Consider the following 20,011-nt stretch of genomic DNA (forward strand, 5'->3'; position numbering starts at 1 on the left):
CAGAAGGCACGAATCCAGAGGATTTCTGGAGTTTTACTTCGATTTCTTTATAATTATTGTACGAAAACGACAGTTGGAATATGCCATTTGGTACAATACCCAATATAATTCGACCCAGCTGTCAATATAAAAACCAACGTCGGCAACGTAGGCATTTAGAAAAATCTTCTTTATCCACGTTGATCAAGTTCCTCGACGTGTTTCACTTCACCTTAACTTATTTCGCGTCTGTACACTCTAAGCGTCCTTAACACAAGTTTTGGCATTTCACAGGGATCCCTCTACCGAACTTTCCGAATTGTTACTCTCGTCTTCTGGTCCCCAACAGCCCCAAGCGACTGAGAGTTTCGTCTTCATCTGTTTGTTCAGCGGTGGGATCATGTGACGAGGGATCAGGAACGTGGAGAGATTGAAGAGGTCCAAGAACACCTTGTACCTGTCGCTGAGTGGTAAAAAAAGAAAAACAATGTCGTATCACCCCGAAGAGAAAACGTAAATTAAGAAATCAGATCGAGGGGCCATTCACTCGGAGATCAGTGAGAACGATTTGCTTCGATTTTAATATGATAAGCAACAATGCCATACCGTCTTAAAATTGTGTTTCAGTGGTTTACAACGACTTCCACGTAGTCTATTAAAATCCATGATTTCCTGAATGAATGACCCCTGTAATCAGACTGTACCTCAAGGTGGATTTCAGGTACTGATAACCCGAAGAGCCACCGGTGCCCAGCTGCTGAGACCCGATCATCCTCTGCACCATTATGACGTGGTTATCTAAAAAGAAAAGGGAAAACCGTAAGTTCTAAAGTCAGGAGATAAGCCATACTTTCCCTGATTACTTTCGATAACACAGAAATATTTATATTTCCGAATGGAAAGAAATGTCCAGGTAGGAATAATTTAGTTATTTCAAACCTTATTTGATCTTGTCTACTCTTAGATGCTTCTTAGCTAGGGAGGCCAATTTATTTTTTCCCTAATTTAGAGATTTACTGTAAAGCTTCTTGGCGTTTTCGTTTTTTCTTACACCTCCATTTGGTGATCAGCGAGTCGATGTCCATGAGAGCTGTCAGGATCTGATGGGGTTGACTAAAACGTGGCTCGTCCCTGTACAAGGTGATCATTACGGCACCCTGGAGAGCGGCATGAGAGAATCTTCTTTCCCCCCTGGACACCAAGGCATTATGCAAATTCTCGTTGAAGATCGTCTCGAAAACCGCCCGACGTGACGCCAGGTTCGCCAGCAAGTACTTCTTCATCTGCTCCGTGGTTTGCTTCTGCAAAGGGAAAAACGTCTTTTGCGGTAAAGATTGAGTATAAGAAGTTAAGATGATATGAAAGGCACTGAGAAATTTGATCCAGGTCGATAAATTAAAATTCATCTATTCCCTTTTGGTGGTAATGCCGTTTTGAATACTCAAGTGGTAACATGACGCTGGCGCGTCCCGTTACCGACATTTATATTTATGGCGAAGTATTTAACAGTCCACGTTGAGAATTATACAAACTGAAGGGTTCTGTATGTCATTTCGGTAAAGCAATGATAAAAAGATCGATGTAAAACTGCCGAAATCCCATGAATTCATGACTGTTCATGTTTGGCGCACCAGCGTCGCCATCTGTGACGTTAAGTTGCAATTAAATTTTTTCTCTAAAAACGCGTGTTAGCCGCAAGACAAGCCAGCGTTCTCTTGCAGTCGTTGGTGGAAGTATTTTCCATATTTCTCATCTGACTCTCGTAACATTCCATTTCTACGGTATTCTAAATTGTTCTAGCTGGGTCCTGAAACTCTTCATTTTCGATCCTAAGCTCCGAAGAAGCGTAAAACACCGAAAACGTCCACGGACCACGTCATGTTGGTTCTAGTCCATGATAAATAAATATATTTTGGATGAAAAATGAAAGTCCCTGAGTTTAGGGCCTACCTTAGGACCTCTATATTCACGTGGTAAAATTTCAACCGAATCGGGATTTGACTTCTTTAATATATATATAGATTGACCCTTTCATATCACCTTAAAGAATCCATTTATTAACAGGTCACCTGGGCAGCTGTATCCTGCTCGGCTAGCATGCATTCTACGGATGTCCTGTATTTTAACCAGAAATCGAAACCATGGGTTTCCAACCCTGGCGTCCTGGCCAGCCATCTTTGCACGAGACTGCTCAAGCTGGGTTCCTCTTCGGACCTCCTTATGGCGTCTATCGCTTCAGGGTCTTGGCCGAAAACTCTTGTATAGCTTTGGTTGTACTTCACTCTGTGTTCTTGTTTAACCCCCAGCTTGTTTTCCAGGAGCCGAAATTGCAGAGACTGGAAGCCGGAAGCTGGGCACAGGTAGTCCCGAAACGCCATAAAGTCCAGAGGGGTCATGGTCTCCAGGATCATCACCTGGTCCACCAGCAACTGAAAAGATATTTCGATAATCCTCACAATGGTCATCAACATATTGTTTCTTCACATGAACTTAGCCGAGAGTCTTCGTGTAATCCCTCTGCAAATTTGATTACACGATTTATACGCTTGTCATTGGCTGGACATGCACCAGTGGTAAATCCATTTCTTCAGAGGTGCTGAGGTTTTTAATCCTTTTAACCATCACTTCCACGAGGATGAGCCAAGCGTGTAGCAACTATCGATTGACAGTGGCTGAACAGCCAACTTGTACGGTTGCCATAATTCTCTGTTTATTAATCGTCAAGAGATAATCAGGTCCACGAGTGGCGTATTAATTACTACCTGTTGTTACAGCCACCATTTCTTTTTTTCTCGCGTTTATTGAACCGACTTGTTAAGGATGTCATTTGATATAAAACAAGGAAAAGTCATAGTTTGGTATTAATTATGGAATGGTAATGAGATATATGTGTGGGGTATTAATTACGTCTCATTACAGCATGTTTATTGTGCTCCCGTGTCAAGGTCGCCATTTCATGTGAAGTAAGGGCAAGCCATCTCATTTTGCTATTATCAATTACGAAGTGGTAATTAGATCTATGCTATGTATTAATTAGAACCTGTAATTACAGCTTATGTATTGATCCCTCGTGTCAAGGACGTCAAGGGTGTCAGGAGTCTCAAGTGTTAAGTGGATTGTGAAAGCTGCAGAATACAAGATGGCGGCCTCGGTAGCCTAGAAGCGAGGAGGAGAGATTCCGATTAAAAGAACTGGATATTTCGCCCTTTTTCTCATTTTCTTTCCCGCTCCTAGTTTGTGGTATTGCAAAGGACTACATAACGGGATAGTTATCCAACCTAACCTCACCTGGCGGCACTTCCGAGGTGTCGCATGTCATCCGAAGATATTACCTTACACCTTCACCGACAACCCAAGATGGTTCCCACAATATCGTCTGTCAGTGTCAAGAGTTTGTCTTACACAGATTGCGAAAGCGACGTCCATCAAAATGCAGCGACATAAATGATTGAACTCCCCAGCGGTACTTCATAAAAAATTCTCAATTCAAGATGGCCGAAAGTTCAATTCAACTCGTAAATGAAAATTTGTTCGTTTCCACCCGACGTCGTCGTATTTTAAATATATCTAAGAAATATAAGCATCTCTCCTCAAAAGTTAGAATCATATATTTTTTGTTTAATTCTTCTTGACTATTATCAGTCACAACTACCTACGTCAGAGATTAATAAAGTACCGGATTGGACAGGCAAAGTGCACATTTTTTTATATGACGATATCGGGGCAAAATGATTTTCGTTAAAGGGTTAAATTTGAAAAAGCTGAGAAAAGCTGTAATGTCACCCAACTGATCCCGTGAAAACTCAGTTTCTAAATTCTCGAAGAAATTAACTATGCTCGTAAAAGCCTCGATTTAGTTGTCGCCGCCATTTTGGAATTTCGTTCTATCAATGATAATGAGGATACATCTACTGGGTGCATTAATGAGTTAAATTAAAGGAATCTAGAGATACCGTAATTCCAGGAAGCTAATCCTATGAAAAGTCAGTTTTTAAATCCTCGAGAGATTTAACGATGCCCGTAAAAGCCTCGATTTAGTTGTCGCCGCCATTTTGGAATTTCGTTCTATCAATGATAATGAGGATACAAGCGATCTACTGGGTGAATTAATGAGTTAAATTAAAGGAATCTAGAGAAACATTAATTCCAGGAAGCTAATCCTATGAAAAGTCAGTCTCTAAATCCTCTTGAGATTTAACGATGCCCGTAAAAGCCTCGATTTAGTTGCCGCCGCCATTTTGGAATTTCGTTCTATCAATGCTCACGGATGTGCACGCGATCTCATGGATGTACTCCCATACGACGTGGAAATTCAATTAGAGCCCCCAGTAACGAAACACCAGGTACAGACGAGATTCTACGTGGCTAATCGGATTTTTGTTAGGAGGCATTCACCCCGGCATGCCATCATTGTCACTGTCACCGTTCAGGTCGGCAACCTAGACATAATCCTAGATAGAACTACATTCTCCAGTAATATACAGGGTGTCCCAGAATAAATAGCAAACATGACATGCAGCTAAAACGATGCTACAAAATTAATCCAAGCTTCTACAAAATGCGCAGTTCTCACGATACAATTTTATCTAATGGACCAATGCCCATGTTAATATTAATGTTATAATTTACCGCGTAAATTGAGGAAGGGGTGTGTTTCTTTCGAGGGGGTTTAAAACTGCCTTTTCATATGGTGAGCTTATCGACGTATCAGATTTGTACTTGTCGTACGTACTTTTAAAATAAGCACGATGCGGTTGAGCCTCTTCAGGATCTCCAGCGTCCTCGACTCGTCCAGACCCTGAAGAACGAATAATTTATACATATTTATATATATATATAAACTCTCGAAAGAACAATCAGTCATATGATTATACCTTGAATTTGTAATTTGAATTTTTTGTTTATAATTACCTGGGTGTCGAAGAGTGCTCGCACAGAGTCCAGCTCGTAGATGATTTGCTTGAACCATAATTCATAAGCTGAAAATGAATTGTAAAGAAGAGAAGAGAGAATGTATTAATGACGAATTAAAAAAATTATTAAAATCGTGTCGTTAGCCACAAAACCTCGTGGGGTACAAAATTGGGTGGTGCCACGAAACTTCTTAGCCATCCCAATAAAAAACAATGAATTTTTCTCACCTTGATGAGTGACGATGAAGAGGTGTTCGTCGTGCACAGCTTCTTCATTATATTCTGCACTGAGGAGTCTTTGGGCAGATAGGATCTTATCAAGGCGAAGATATTCTGCATAAAGAAGCCCTGGTCCCTCGGTCAATTGAACTCCTTCCTGACTGGAGTCATCTCTTAAAAAGAAAATTTTAATATGATTATGAGAGTGCAGCAAATCAAAGAAAAGTAAAGATTGCCGTAGAAATCGAAATAAGAGATAAGTTGGTGACCCAAGGCTGAAAATGTAAGGCCAGGATATCAAATATCGGATGATAAGAACAATTCCTTTGCATTATTCAAGAATACAGATAGCGTAGAAAAAAAAAATAAAAAATAAAAAACAAAAGAAAATGGAATTTTAAAACGCTTCGAGGAGGTCGTTTAATGTTTGCGAAGCGACGAAGATTAGCTTCACGGATTAGCAGATGATGTAAAGGCTGCGATATGGCCAAAAACTCAAGGTCACGGTATCAGTGGGCCAGGGATGTCTAATCGATGACGATATCGCATGTTCTGCAACGCCTAGGGATATATAACTGACCTAATGACACATTCGGCAAGAGACAACAACTGCTAGAAGATAACAGCGCCATGTTACGTAAATTCGAGATTTGCTCGAGCATGGTTTAAAAAGTTTGCCTTCCACCTTATAACTTAAGGTGAAGTGAAACATCCTTCAAATCAGTCGATTCGAATACAACACTTTTTTTTTAAGGGTATTAGACCAAACCGTCCGAAATTTTGACACATCACTCCTGATCATCTAAGAATTGTCCTGACACATTGAAAATTAGGATTTTTCAACAAAATTTTGTAACTCATTCCAGACCAGAACCAAAATGGCGTCGAGCTCTCATATTTCGATCAATATACAATTATCGAAGGCTCTGATATGAGAATCGAAAGCGTCAGGACAATTTTACGAGAATTTAGAACACTCTGGTAATCGATAAACTCGCATTTGAACGGGATAAAGGCAAAAAAAGTGTTGTATGCGCTTCTTTGCTAAAACGATGGTAATACGAGGTCTCGGAGTAAAAATTTAATTGACCTGGAAATCACAGATGGCGCAGGGGGTCCCTCCGCAGTCAATTAGGGCCCCAGAAGGCACGAATCCAGAGGATTTCTGGAGTTTTACTTCGATTTCTTTATAATTATTGCACGAAAACGACAGGTGGAATATGCCATTTGGTACGATACCCAATATAATTCGACCCAGCTGTCAATATAAAAACCAACGTCGGCAACGTAGGCATTTAGAAAAATCTTCTCTATCGACGTTGATCAAGTTCCTCGACGTGTTTCACTTCACCTTAATGTGGAATTTTTCTTTCCCGTGGAATCAGCCTCGAAATCGATCACTGGAGAGGTTTTACTCACGTCCCATTTCCCATTGGACAAGACATCCTTCCGATGAATGATGCCGATCAGCTGACGAGGTGGCGCTCTGAGGTTCCCGAATTTCCCGCCGAAAAAGACTCCTTTTTCAATGTAATTTCCACTTCCCTCGTAAATCAACTCCACCAGAACTCAGAAATCACATCTAGGAGAGGAATTATGCACCGTTTAGTGAGCCCGCAACGACATTTCCCTCTTTAAGTTTGATTTTCGAAAGTGGAACCCTCGGGGTTAAAGTTCCACTTTTTTCAGAGGTCCTCTCAGATTCGCGACGGTAAACCACTGTCCCTGGGTTTGATATCTGGAAAGAGGAATTCCACGACGGTCTGTCGTTGATTTTTTTAGTGTTTTAGGTGCTTAGTACCGGAAATAGTTCTTGGGAGGACCGAATCACGGCAGCTTGGGCCAAAGTCTGCAGATAGTCAGGAGAGATCGCCTCTTTTAAGCTGGCGTCGCTTCGTACTCATTGCTCAATAATTGCTATAAAAGCCGAAAAAAACATGAAGCCGGCCACTGTTACCAAGTATGATATCTGGGAAGATACGATTATTCTTACGAGCTCCGGTTTCCGAGCCGAATAATCCCGTGCACCGGAAGCACTGGGTCACGTGGTCGGCGAAGAGAAACGGCAATTAACGGAATCCACGGAAAAGCCAGAAATTTCAGCAATTTATCCGGAAATAAATCCTCCGATGAAATTAAGACAACTCGTTACTAAAACCGCTACGTAAACAATTGTATAAAAAAAATCCGACAATTTCCCACGCCCTCCGATTGGAGGGATCGAAGTCGCTCGTCTAATTCACCGGAGGAAAATCCCGCCAGATACAAAACGCCGTCCAGACGTTTCAAACACTAGAAGAATGAATCAGATATCCCACAATGTTCCAAAATAACCTAAAGAATCCCTTAACCCTCACATATTTTATCGTCCATAACCTAAAACCATGGCCTCATAGAGCGCCTTAATTTCCTCATTGTAAATTGATGAGGTAACGTTAAAACAGTCCGAAAGCAAACTTTTTAGGAGAGGTTATGCATTGTAGGATAGAAATATATTAATAAAGAGGGAGGTGTTAATGTATTAATACAAAATGTGGAGGGGAAACAGGGTGAGGTGTGAAGCCGCGTCTGAGACCTATCTCTGCGGTTAAGGGTTAATATATTAATCAATAAATATGTAGAGGCTGTCTAATGTGTTTTGGCACGTTTATATGCTCGACAGGTATTGCTCCGAAATGTAGGAACGGTTTTGCGCGGTTAACTCCCGATTTTTATGTACCCTTTGATGGTTTAAACCCTTCTTTGGGCGGGAAACACTTTCTCCGGTGCGGAGCGGTTAAGGGTTAATATATATTAATCAATAAATATGTAGAGGCTGTCTAATGTGTTTCGGCAAGTTTATATGCTCGACAGGTATTGCTCCGAAATGTAGGAACGATTTTGCGCGGTTAACTCCCGATTTTTATGTACCCTTTGATGGTTTAAACCCTTCTTTGGGCGGGAAACACTTTCTCCAGTGCGGAGGGTCGGTCAGCGGTTTGCAAACTGTCCGGCTGTGGACTCTTTATAAGCAAAAGCTCACGCGTTCTGCCTTAGTGATAGTGTCGCGTCCTCGGTAACGACTGACGTATGTTTCTTACTCGTCTAAGTACACGATGTACGTAGGGGCCGGTTCGACGGGGTCGCCATGGCCATTCATTCCCATTGCGAGAAATTTCTCCCTTCTTCCTCCCACCTCGCATCATCTTAGACAATGAAATACCAACGAAATTCATTTCCTTCCTCTGACAATCGTATTTACACCAAAACCGTTTTTTTTTACTCATTCCATTGTCATCGTGGATATCAGTTCTCCACGATTATTTTCAAGGTGATTTTCATACGGGTTTATTTTGAGAAAAATTCCCTCCTGGAAATTTGTTGGCTAGAAAAAAGGATGGTATTTATTTAGAACTGAAAATTTGGAAAACTTATATGTGAGGTAATTAAGGAAAGGGTATTTTTATAAGCGCTTCTAAATCTATGGCATATGTGCCCATAATTATGAAAGTGGTCTAAGTCATATATTTTTTGTTTCGAAATTACATTGAATTAATTTTGCTTGAAATAATATGGCGTGAAATAACTGATAAACTCATTTTTTTTTTTAATTTTGACGTAGACCACTTTCATAATTATGGGCACATATGGTTGCGATTGGTAGGCGTTATAAAATTATATTTCTGGGGGTGACTTTACCGACTGAGGGTTCAGTTTGAAATATCAGCTGATTAAAGTCGGTAGAGGGTTCGACTTATGCGAAAGTTTTGCTCGTTGTTACCACCTGAGGCTGGGATCTGCATTATCGAGGATTGATAATGTACTGTCGACGAATAAGTACACTGGCGCAATATTTTTCGGCAGCTGGTACCAACTTCCGGCTGCTTTGTGGGTAACTGGGGCAAATTCATGGTAATGGCGTTTTAATATGCCACGGTATTTTATATATATGTATAATTGATGTAATTTGTAGATTTAAGATATCGAATGTTAAGACATTTCGCGTCCGCCATTTTCTTTTCTTTTCGTCCTGCTTAAATGTTTTACGTATTTTTATTCACGCTTGGCTTGACGTCCTCGTGGATTAATATCCACATTAATGCATTTTCTATTTTTAATTACTAAGACCAATAATATTTAAACGGTTAAGGGGTCTTTTACGTTTCTATTTCGACTCGGCATTGAAATCGCTTTTCTTTTTCAGAACAGCAGTTGTTGGAACGACTTTAAGAGCTTCGAGAAGTTTACCCATTTTACTCTCAATAGCCCGAGAGTTCATTTAGGTTAAGCTCGACATAATGGATACGATTTCTTTGTGGCGATTGACGCCGTGGATGAAGAAGTGCACTATTAAAAAGAGTACTGCATGACTGGTGAATATTGGGAAAAACGTGTATGCATTTTATGAATATATTTAACGCTGTGCGTAATCGAGTAGGTAGCGTTGAGTCATAATTCGACGTGGGAAATAGTGATACACGTGTGAATGGGTTCATAGAGTGAATGCAAGTGGTTACAAAGATGATGGAATATGGTAAAAAGTGTGATGTTAAAGATGTGTGATGCAAATCTGCGATAATTTAATTTAAATCACGCCGATTTCCCGCGCAGGAACTCCGGAGGCGTCGGCCGTGGCAGATAAGACTAAACATTTTTCGTAGAAAATAAATGATAAGACAAAAAGAAGCGAATATTGAAAAATTATACGTATATTATAAGAAAAGTCCTGAAGTTTAAGGTGGTGAAATTACGTTACATGTAGGAAATTCTCGTCGAAATTTTAATAACGGCCATTTGACCGGCCTTGGTGGGTTTAGTGTTAAGTTAACTCGATCCAAGGATTAAAAGTGCTTTGTCAATAATCGTTAGATAAGCCGTGATCTCATTGACCGCGTTTTATTGCGTCTCGGAAGGAATCGCGAATGAAATCTTGAACCGCAGTTCCATTTATAACGGTGGGTCAAATCGTTAGGTTGACTGATTTAATATTCCAATATATATTACCCATCTGGTACACATATCAGCCCCGTATTTCCCATAATCTCGGCTACTTTTAACAGTAATTTCCAATGCTTCGAGTCTGGTTGGAATTTTTTTTCTTATTCTCGGAGTTAAGGAAGAACCGAATTTCGAGTTTTTTTTTCCAGCGCGTTCCGGCCGCCATCTTTGATGCGCGTCGGACCATTTATAACGGTGGGTCAAATCGTTAGGTTGACTGATTTAATATTCCAATATATATTACCCATCTGGTACACATATCAGCCCCGTATTTCCCATAATCTCGGCTACTTTTAACAGTAATTTCCAATGCTTCGAGTCTGGTTGGAATTTTTTTTCTTATTCTCGGAGTTAAGGAAGAACCGAATTTCGAGTTTTTTTTTCCAGCGCGTTCCGGCCGCCATCTTTGATGCGCGTCGGACAAAGAATGTCTAAAAGGTCGAAAGCGCGATTAATCTCCTGTGTCCTTCGCAGTCTTTCCAGATATTCCCGTCACGTGCGCACAGTGGACCGGCGAAAAATGTATCGCAATTGTATGCAAGAGGAGACAAAGTGGAAAGTACCTCGGCCCGTACCAGTCTCGTGAAGAAAGAACTTAAGCGGAATTACGAGATGCATTTATTCCGCCATTTGTTTGGGCAAATCGATAAATGTTGTCGCAACAGGTGGAGGGCTCACGAACGCGTCTCTGCATTCTCTTCGTCGTTTGGGGTAGATTTGCGTTAATTGAATGAAATTACCGATCTTCTCCCGCCCCTTGTAATTCAGCTCGACTGTTATTAAGTATTGTTACCTTGTAATAAATTTAAAAACGGGGTTCTTAGTGTCGCAGGACTTTTTAGCCGACCCAATGTCGGCGGGAAAATTGTATGTCTAGAGTCTGGCTTCTGTTCTCTAATTTGTTAATTTAAAAAAACGGTGCCTGCAAATCCATCGACAATTTTATAGTCAGTGGACACAACCTTCGCTAAAATGGCGGCCTCCACGGGAACTTTTTCGCAGGCAACCAGGAAGTATTTGAATTCATGCAATTACAATTCCCCCCTCTTCCGTGAATAATTTTCTTTGCTTCCTCGGGAGTACATTGTGTTCGGGATAACCAGGAAGCCATTTTATGGGCCTTTTGTATCTATCGGACACATTCGGATGGTCGCTGATGAGTTCATTAACCTATAAAGTCGACCAAATTCCGTTTCTCCTCAGCATCGATCCTCTGACAATTAGACATAAACGCACTAATTGTGCCCATAATTATGAAAGTGGTCTAAGTAAAAATTAAAAAAAAAAATGAGTTTATCAGTTATTTCACGCCATATTATTTCAAACGAAATTAATTCAATGTAATTTCGAAAGAAAAAATATATGACTTAGCACACTTTCATAATTATGGGCACAATTGTCAATCGATGGAAGCAGAAGTCGATCGGCTTGAAATAAATTCCTCTTATAGCGTAAAAAATGTATAAAAATCTCCTCTAAAGTCTAAACCGTGTATCTTGGCAATGTCGGCCCAACTCGAACTTTTAGCCATCCAATATTCAAAATGGTGGAACGTTTTCTGTCCCATCTTTCGCCGGACTTTTAATATTTGCCCGCAGCAAACTGCAAAGGCCAACAAGGTGGAGTTCCATAATCTGTTCCGCCCTTGTAAAACAAATGAAAATGTCGAATTGACACACCGTTCGAAATGGAAGGTCCTAGTTCGTTTTATCGGGTTACAAGCTGGGGGGACAAGAACACCTTGTCCTCTTGGAGGTCAATCAAGGTAACGTGCCAAATTGATTGGTTTCAGAATCGAGTAAATCGACTTCCCTCCTTTCCTTCATCTTCGCACCGGGGGAAATAAATCCGAACTCAGAAGCGAACGAATCACTTTTTATTCAATGTTTACAAGAATTACATGTACAGCTTGTCAATTTGCAGAGGTGACCAGTTGTCCCAGAGGATTCATCGGAAATTCAGGAAACACTCCAAGTTCTCGCTGAAGGCTAAAACCGATTTCTCTACTCACCCTTGAAGTGCTAGGAATTTAACAATTCCCGGGAACGAAGTGCACACCCTTGAGGTACAATTAGTACTCGACGACACGTGACGCACCTCCTAGAACTTACCTTCAATTGCTCAGGAATATCCATTGTTGGATCCATGTCGCTAACCTACAAATTGAAGATTAAATCCCGACTAAAAGATTCGAAGTCGTTCTTTGAAGTAGTATAAGGAGACATGAGCCGCTCAGTGCACACATTGATTAACTCTATAAAAGAAAAAGTTGAGAAATGCGATGAAGTAATGTAGATTCTTTTTTAAAATTGCTATTATAATATAACTTGAAATATATAATGTAGAATACATAAATACAGTTATAGTTTTCATCTAACGGTATGTAAAATTAATAAGAAAGAATAGCCAAAAAATAATCCTCTGCATTTTATATCGACAAATGTTTTTGCAGGTATTCAATTTCCTCCCCTATTCCTGTATGCCAAACCTTTTGTTCCGTTATGCTTTTGTAAATTTCGTGCCCATTTATCAGGATTAGGACTTCTTTTCCTCCCAATCGATGTGTTTTTTGGGGAATTTGTACCGTTGCAATCGGATGAATCCGAGAAACACGATAAACGTCTTCTTGCACCAGACATTCTGCTGATAAACCGTATTGAAGAACCATCACTGCTTTCCACATCCACATTGTTATTAGTTTCACTCATCTTGATTATAACGGTATAATATTTAGTTCTTTAAAAACAATCAGGGAGTAATGTTGAAAAGACCAAAAAATATGTATTCCGTGTAATATTGGTGAAGTATACAGTAACATTCAGCGTGAGAGATCACTGTTATACCAACTACCGTCTGCATTGCGCTTCATTCTATCGGTTTGCTGATGGGATTTTATTACTCATATTGTTGAAAGGGGGAAAGCATCTTCGGCTGTTTAAAAAAAAAAGCGTCGATGTACGGCCGCAACAGATAATCCAATAATACTATACTGCCAGGTATTCGTCTACGATTTACATTAGAGTATGGAGTTAATCAAAATGGCTTCTGAAATAAATGACTTATTATTCAATGCCCAAAAAAATGTTGCCGTTTAATGGTGTTAATCTCTATTAATCAGGAAAGATATTATAAATATAAAAAGTTATGACTATACCAAGTGCGTTGACACCTAAATTTAAGATTTCTCAAAAAGTGGAGATAGTCGATGTGTGCACTGAGCGGCTCACATAACGCTAGGTCGGTTCCACAGAAAGTGGTCCCATAGTAGGGACCCAGGTTTTCAGATTTTCGCTGATCCAACGACGCGAGCGCCACTGGCGGAGAACGAGGGAACTCCAACCCCAGGTGAGCAAAACATTTCCCATCGACATAAATCATCCAACACGGCTTTAATTTTGCAATTAAGGTAAATCAATTCGCTTTAAAGGCATTGTTTACTTTCCGTGCAATTTTCCCAATTTTCGGAAATTATCTCCTTGTACTATTTCATGGTTCTACTATCACATGCAATGGAGCCTTGTTTGTAAAATTGACCGTAACAGGTACTCGGAAAAATGGGATTGATATATGTGCCCATAATTATGAAAGTGGTCTAAGTAAAAATTAAAAAAAAAAAAATGAGTTTATCAGTTATTCCACGCCATATTATTTCAAACGAAATCAATTCAATGTAATTTCGAAAGAAAAAATATATGACTTAGACCACTTTCATAATTATGGGCACATATGTATTTTTTTTTATTTTCTGGAAAATGTTTCGACGATGTCGAGTAATTCGGACCGTTCTGAAGTTGTTCGGCAGGAACGATTAGCGGTGCACGATCTTTAACAAATTCGGACACGGTCGATCGAGCCTTCATTGGGAAAACTTTCGACAATCGATGCGTCCGTTGAACTTTCGGTTTTGCTGGGCTTTCCGCGGGAAATTCGACTACGCTGCGAAATTAATCGCCCACTCTCCATCCCGGAGCAGCTCCTGCCAGTAATGACCGAAGTTTCGAACTTTCCCTGGCATTCGGTACATATTACATTTAAATCACATTATCGTGCCTCCTCACCCTCGGTGGCCTCTATTACGGCCCTCTATTACCGGTAATCAGAGTATTTGCTGAAATCCTCGCGGCGTCCCTTTGTCTCGGAACAAAGAAAGTGATTTTTCATTACCCCAGAGAAGCTCTTTCAATATTCTCGAGGAATGTTACCGCGAGAGAAAAGAATTCCTCGAACCGAAGAAATGCTTAATAAATTCATAGAATAATTATTTCACTGAAGTAAACTCTGAAATGTCATAATTCCGAAGGAATTTTGCATCCAATTCATTCCAGAATTCATTCGAGTGAAATAATTGTTTCTTTGAATTTAAAGTATATTTCTTCGGCACTATTCATTGAAATATATCTGTGATTCGATGAAATTCTCATCTTAGTGTATGAGACATTTTATTGAAAAAGTTTCAGGTGGAGTGCAGCTGCATTTGCAGGTACTCGGTGGCAGTACAAATGCATCCAGGACGTCGTTCACAGGATATTCCAGTGAAATAATTATTTCATTGAATTTACAGTATATTTCTTCGGCACTATTCACTGAAATATATCTGTGATTCGATGAAATTCTCATCTTAGTGCATGAGACATTTTATTTCTTTGCGCTGAATTTTATTTAAAAAGTCTCAGATGGAGTGCAACTGCATTTGCAGGTACTTGGTGGCAGTGCAAATGCATCCAGGACTCCGTTCTCAGGATATTCAGTCGTTAGGATTCTTTCTTCCCTTCCCTGAGAGGCAGAGGAATTATTGCACGTCGCCTTTTATCATAAAAATCCCAGATGGAGTGCAGAATCACAAGTGCAGTCTCGGAGTCCCAAGTACTTGCAATAAATCCAAATGCAGTGCGTGGCCAGAACTTGTAAGCTCGCGGGCCTCGTTGAATGGATATCCCAGGACACCACCTCGCATTTCCCATCTGGGACATGCAGTTAGAATTCAATCGAACTATGCACTTTCGTTGTGCATTGCGGAGACCGCCTACCGGACATTCCGTTTCCCGGAAGGCGAGATAATTTGCAGCGTACGATTAGCTTGCTCTCGAGAATTCTCCTCACTGCCATGCAGTCCAATTCCGGAATATTTCTCGGAATATAATCAGAGAAAGGACGCGTGATAAAAAAAAAATTACCAAGCGAAAATGTCAAATTTATGTTTAATTTAAGTTCTTGCAGATTGTAATCCACGAGTATCCTTCGAAGGGAAAAGTGAAGAGGTTAGTTTGTTTAATTACATATTTAATTTAAGTTCTCGTATGCACAAACTGTAATCATGACTCCATGATTACGGAATATAATTAGAGAAAGGACGCGTGATAAAAAAAAATTATCAAGCGAAAGTGTCCAATTTATGTTTAATTTAAGTTCTTGCAGATTGTAATCCACGAGTATCCTTCGAAGGGAAAAGTGAAGAATTTAGTTTGTTTAATTACATATTTAATTTAAGTTCTCGTATGCACAAACTGTAATCATGACTCCATGATTACGGAATTTAATCCGAGAAAGGACGCATGATTAAAAATGTATATTAATATTAAGCGAAAAGGGGTGAACTTAGTTTCTTTAATTTATATTTCATTTAAGTTTATTTTAAGTTCCCGTACGCACGGACTGAACTCGATGACAGCAATCATCGGAAGTCTAGTACTGTTCAAGGGGAAAATTGTCCACCGCTAATTACACCCTGAAGAGGTTCCAATTGACGGTGATTTCTTGGTCTGATGACACGTTGAGGTCCTGTGGGACAATACAAGACATCGAAGATCCTGAAGTTATTTAACAATTTCCTGAATGACCGGCATCCTCTCGTTTAATGACCGTTGTGGACCTTCTTAGCGAAACGCAATTAATGGCCGACGAGGGCTCTTATAAAAAGTACATGAACAGTGCATTCGCATTGAAACTGTGTTCCGAGAAATTCAGGATAACGCGAATGATTAAATAATGCTATAAGTTTATCCTGATTAGACTCGGCGACTAGATTACTGCAATGGAGGGTTTCGTTTCCTACGTGGATAGATACTACTTATCATTAAACATCATGTAACACTTACATCACGACTGACAGAGAACTTGAAGAGGTGCACAGTGATCTTTCACAATACACGAAGTGATTTGCATAAATTAACTCTACAATTTAAGTAAATAATGTTAACGAAATATTGATATGAATATGCTGAAATAATGTATTTGGCTCGCAACGCAACCGAGTTCCTCAGTCTTCCTCCACTTCGTTATGTCATTAGCGTCCCTCGATTTCATAGCAGATTTCATTCACGACAATATACACCGTCACATGGTAACTAATACATTTTTCGATAAGAATATACCGAGACAATGTATTTGCATAAATTAACTCTATAATTTAACTAAATAATGTTAACTAAATATTGATAAGAATATGCTGAAATAATGTATTTGGCTCGCAACGCAACCGAGTTTTTCAGTCTTCCTCCACATCGTCATGTCATTAGCGTCCCTCGATTTCATAGCAGATTTCATTCACGACAATATACACCGTCACATGGTAACTAATACATTTTTCGATAAGAATATACTGAGACAATGTATTTGCCACGAAACGCAACCGAGTTTCTGAACCCGAAAGGAGTTCTTTTCGACGATCCTCGATTTTCGCAGGCATCGAGAGCGGTTATTCCGTGCAGTCTGGCGATCAATATCGACACAGGCATCTTATTATCTTCTTATCAGAATCAAGTGAACCGTCCACGTAACGAAACACCGGCGGTTGCACCTTGTGTTAACGTTCGGCCTCATGCGAAGCCGATCCTGACGGCAGAGCCGTTGAACGGGTTTTTGCTTTCGGGCTCTTTTTTTAAATTCCACCGGCATCGTATTTTTAGACCGAGCTGGGCAAAAAGGACCTAAAGGGTTGCGTCGGGATTTTCTGGCTGCGTCGTTTCTCTTAGAGGCACGGTGGTATTAAAAGTGTCCCACCCTATAACACCAAACTTAAGGTGAAGTGAAACACGTCGAGGAACTTGATCGACAAATGCATCTAGGACTCCGTTCTCAGGATATTTCAGTGAAATATGATTCAANCAAAGTTTCGGACAGTTTGGGCTAACACCCTTAAAAAAAAGTGTTGTATTCGTATCGACAGATTGGAAGGGGGTTTCACTTCACCTTAATTGAATTATTTTTTTTTTGTCACGTGTTTCTATTATGTCATTCCTTTATTGATAATAAATAAACCAACTTTGTTCAGTTTAAAAGGGAAGAAAATTTGTGTGCCACATGGGCCTTTTTTTTTTATAAAATCCCGTGCCTCAAAGGGTTGTATGGCGGCGAGTTGGTCCTCATTTGCATGCCTCTTCTGCAGTCTGGAAGTGGGTGAGAGGACAAATTGGTCGTCCGATCGCACGGGAGCCTAACTCGATTGGCTTTTATTTCTGCGTTTATCGGTTCTGTGGGAAAATGAATGCGATTCGGGGCTGGGAAATGGTAACTTTCCTCGTCGTCTGGCGCGGCATGAGAGTCGATATCCGAGCAAACTGCACCCTTTTGCGCCAGAGTGCCAAGGACGATTCCCTGCAGAAGTGCAACGAGCTTCGCGATAATTACATCCGTAACGATAACGTACCGAAGCGGGTAAGTGGAATGCAATCGGCTGTGAGATCGCGAGAGAACAACGGAGGAGCACGACCGCTCCTTCCGAAAGCAAGACCTATCCCAAGCAATGCGAAGCTGCGCTGTTTGCTGCAATTACCTGCATCGAGATGTCTGGCATTTGCCATCCGGCAAAACGTCGAGTCGTCTCACCATAAATGCAACAATGACGTACCTACCTTTTTGTTATTTAAAACAATGGTACTCGTTCTGGCGAAAGGCAGGCTCCGATTAACTCTATCGTTCTCGTAAAGAAACCCGACAGAGTTCCGCGCCAAGTCGAGAAAACATGACTCCTTATATTTTAATANGTTTCACTTCACCTTAATATTTGCAACAATGGTATTCGAAATAAGGGAACTCGACCGAGTTTCGCGGCAAGTTGCAAAAATCAGATTATTCATCAGTTTATTTTTAACATTTGGAAAAATATTGGAAATAAAGGAACTCGATCGAGTTCAGCGGCAAATACATTTCCAAGTCGACGAAGGTCTTAGAGTAAATTTCTCTAAAATAATTCCACCGATGTATGGTCATTTTATACATAAATTTATGTCCTTTTGTACTATATTTTCAATGTTTTAGACCTATTTACGTAAATGTACTTGTAGCTTGGTTTCCGGAGGCAAAACGTGACCCCGAATTTCCGACTCAGCGAGCCCATTGCGCATCCATTATGTGGTTATTGTACGATTATGTACACTTCCGTCCTACAAACAAGGATTTAGCCACCAGATAGGCGATCTATACGTCTGGATACACGATTCATTTATATTCAAATTTATTCCGATGATTCGTGTTAATCTTGCAAGGTCTTTCGTGAACGTGTCGGCGTCTATCCGTACATCCACATACTCATCCGGTATTCTAGGAACACTCGTCACAGAGAAATTTTACTTTGTTTGCGATTCCATTGAACAGCCTTCGATTCCTTTTTCTTTGCAAAGAAAACGGATCTTAATTATACGAATCGCTTCTGTTTACGCGGCTCGGCCGGGGCAGGGATCAACACAATCCAAGATGGCGGCGGAGATGTTTGAGAAAGCTTCCGTAAAACAGCCGAAAATACGGGAAAATACTGGAATATACTATAAAACACAAGAAAATATTGGAAAACACGCGAAAACCAGGGAGAATACCAGCAAGGTACACGAATTATACTTAAAATACAAGATTTCAGGGAAGAAGAGGAAGAAGAGGGTTCAACATAATCCAAGATGGCGGCGGAGATTTTCGGAAAAGCTTCCGTAAAATAGCCGAAAACACGTTAAAATACTGGAAAACACGGGAAAACCTGGTAGAATACGAACAAGGTAAAGGAATTACACGTGAAAGAGAAGATTTCAGGGAAGAAGAGAAGCAGGTTTTGAAGGAAAATTCCGTATCGCGAGAGACGCCCGTCTCTTCGCGGCGCGTTATTTGCATGGAAATCTATTCTCCTAATTCGTGCTAATCTTGCCTCGTCTACAGTCCGTGTTCGTGAATATACTTAGATTTGCCTTTACTAGGGGTAAACCCACGAAGATGAAGGCACCAATGGGTGTTCGGCATTTCTGGAATGGCTTTCGAGGAACTCTAGTTTGTTTACGTTTCCTTCACCTCTGCGTGGTTTACCCTCTCCTTCTTTCCCCTGCAAGAAAAACCGAGTCCCCATTGTAAGAAAACATTTAGACTTACTAGGCTCTCGACCAGGCCATTATTCAATGTCACTCGTAAGGTGGAAGTCGATCTTTCGTGAGCGCTAACGAAGTGCGCTGTTAAAAAATTTTTCCTTAACAATTCCAACTGACAATTCCAACAATTTCGCGAGTGCAGAATCATCGCAAAGAATGAAGTGCTTGAAGAATGAAAAATTTGCGGAAAGTGGCGGGAAAGTCGACTGAGAGGTTAGCGATGCATGGAAATTCGCCTTCAGATATGTATATGGATATTGAAATGTGAAATATAATGAATAGAGATGAACCAACAGGAATATTAAAAGGGGAATTCATGGAGAGTAATTAAGAGCAATTCGTAACGTTTATTAATTCTTTTCAGCTTAGAAGTTTGATTTTTAAGAGTGGCGGCCATGTCCGGATTTTTCTCCATTTTTCCGCTTTCTTTGCGTTTCTTTTCTCGTTATTCTCGATTTTCTGCCTGGTCCCTCTTCCGGCATTTTCTCCGAGGAAATTGCACACTTGCGAGTTCATTTCTTTTCCTAGTTATTTTCAGGTAAGCAGATTTTAGGGCGGTCTTTGTTCCTCAGGGGAGAA

At 40.4% G+C, this 20,011-nt stretch overlaps 1 protein-coding gene across 7 annotated transcripts; it reads right to left on the bottom strand.

Annotated features, from left to right (window-relative positions):
• Window positions 1–120: 120 nt before the first annotated feature.
• On the bottom strand, window positions 121–8,160 carry LOC105702303 (tryptophan 2,3-dioxygenase). Of its 7 annotated transcripts, none has more exons than XM_012429817.1 (9): window positions 8,022–8,160; window positions 6,531–6,693; window positions 5,121–5,284; window positions 4,891–4,958; window positions 4,712–4,777; window positions 2,049–2,408; window positions 1,031–1,280; window positions 684–777; window positions 121–442 (listed from the first exon to the last, which is right to left on the bottom strand). In XM_012429817.1, exons 2-9 carry the CDS (start codon window positions 6,554–6,556, stop codon window positions 268–270), a joined length of 1,203 nt encoding a protein of 400 aa, XP_012285240.1. In that variant the 5' UTR covers window positions 6,557–6,693; window positions 8,022–8,160; the 3' UTR covers window positions 121–267. The 7 variants fall into 7 exon arrangements, with proteins under 7 accessions (XP_012285240.1, XP_012285215.1, XP_012285232.1 ...); XM_012429792.1 differs by having other exon boundaries at window positions 6,531–7,028; window positions 8,022–8,097; XM_012429809.1 differs by having other exon boundaries at window positions 6,531–6,874; window positions 8,022–8,088.
• Window positions 8,161–20,011: the final 11,851 nt, after the last annotated feature.

Source organism: Orussus abietinus, unplaced genomic scaffold (genome assembly GCF_000612105.2).
Source record: "Orussus abietinus isolate OABI.00-Male unplaced genomic scaffold, Oabi_2.0 scaffold29, whole genome shotgun sequence".
Classification (NCBI taxonomy): domain Eukaryota; kingdom Metazoa; phylum Arthropoda; class Insecta; order Hymenoptera; family Orussidae; genus Orussus; species Orussus abietinus.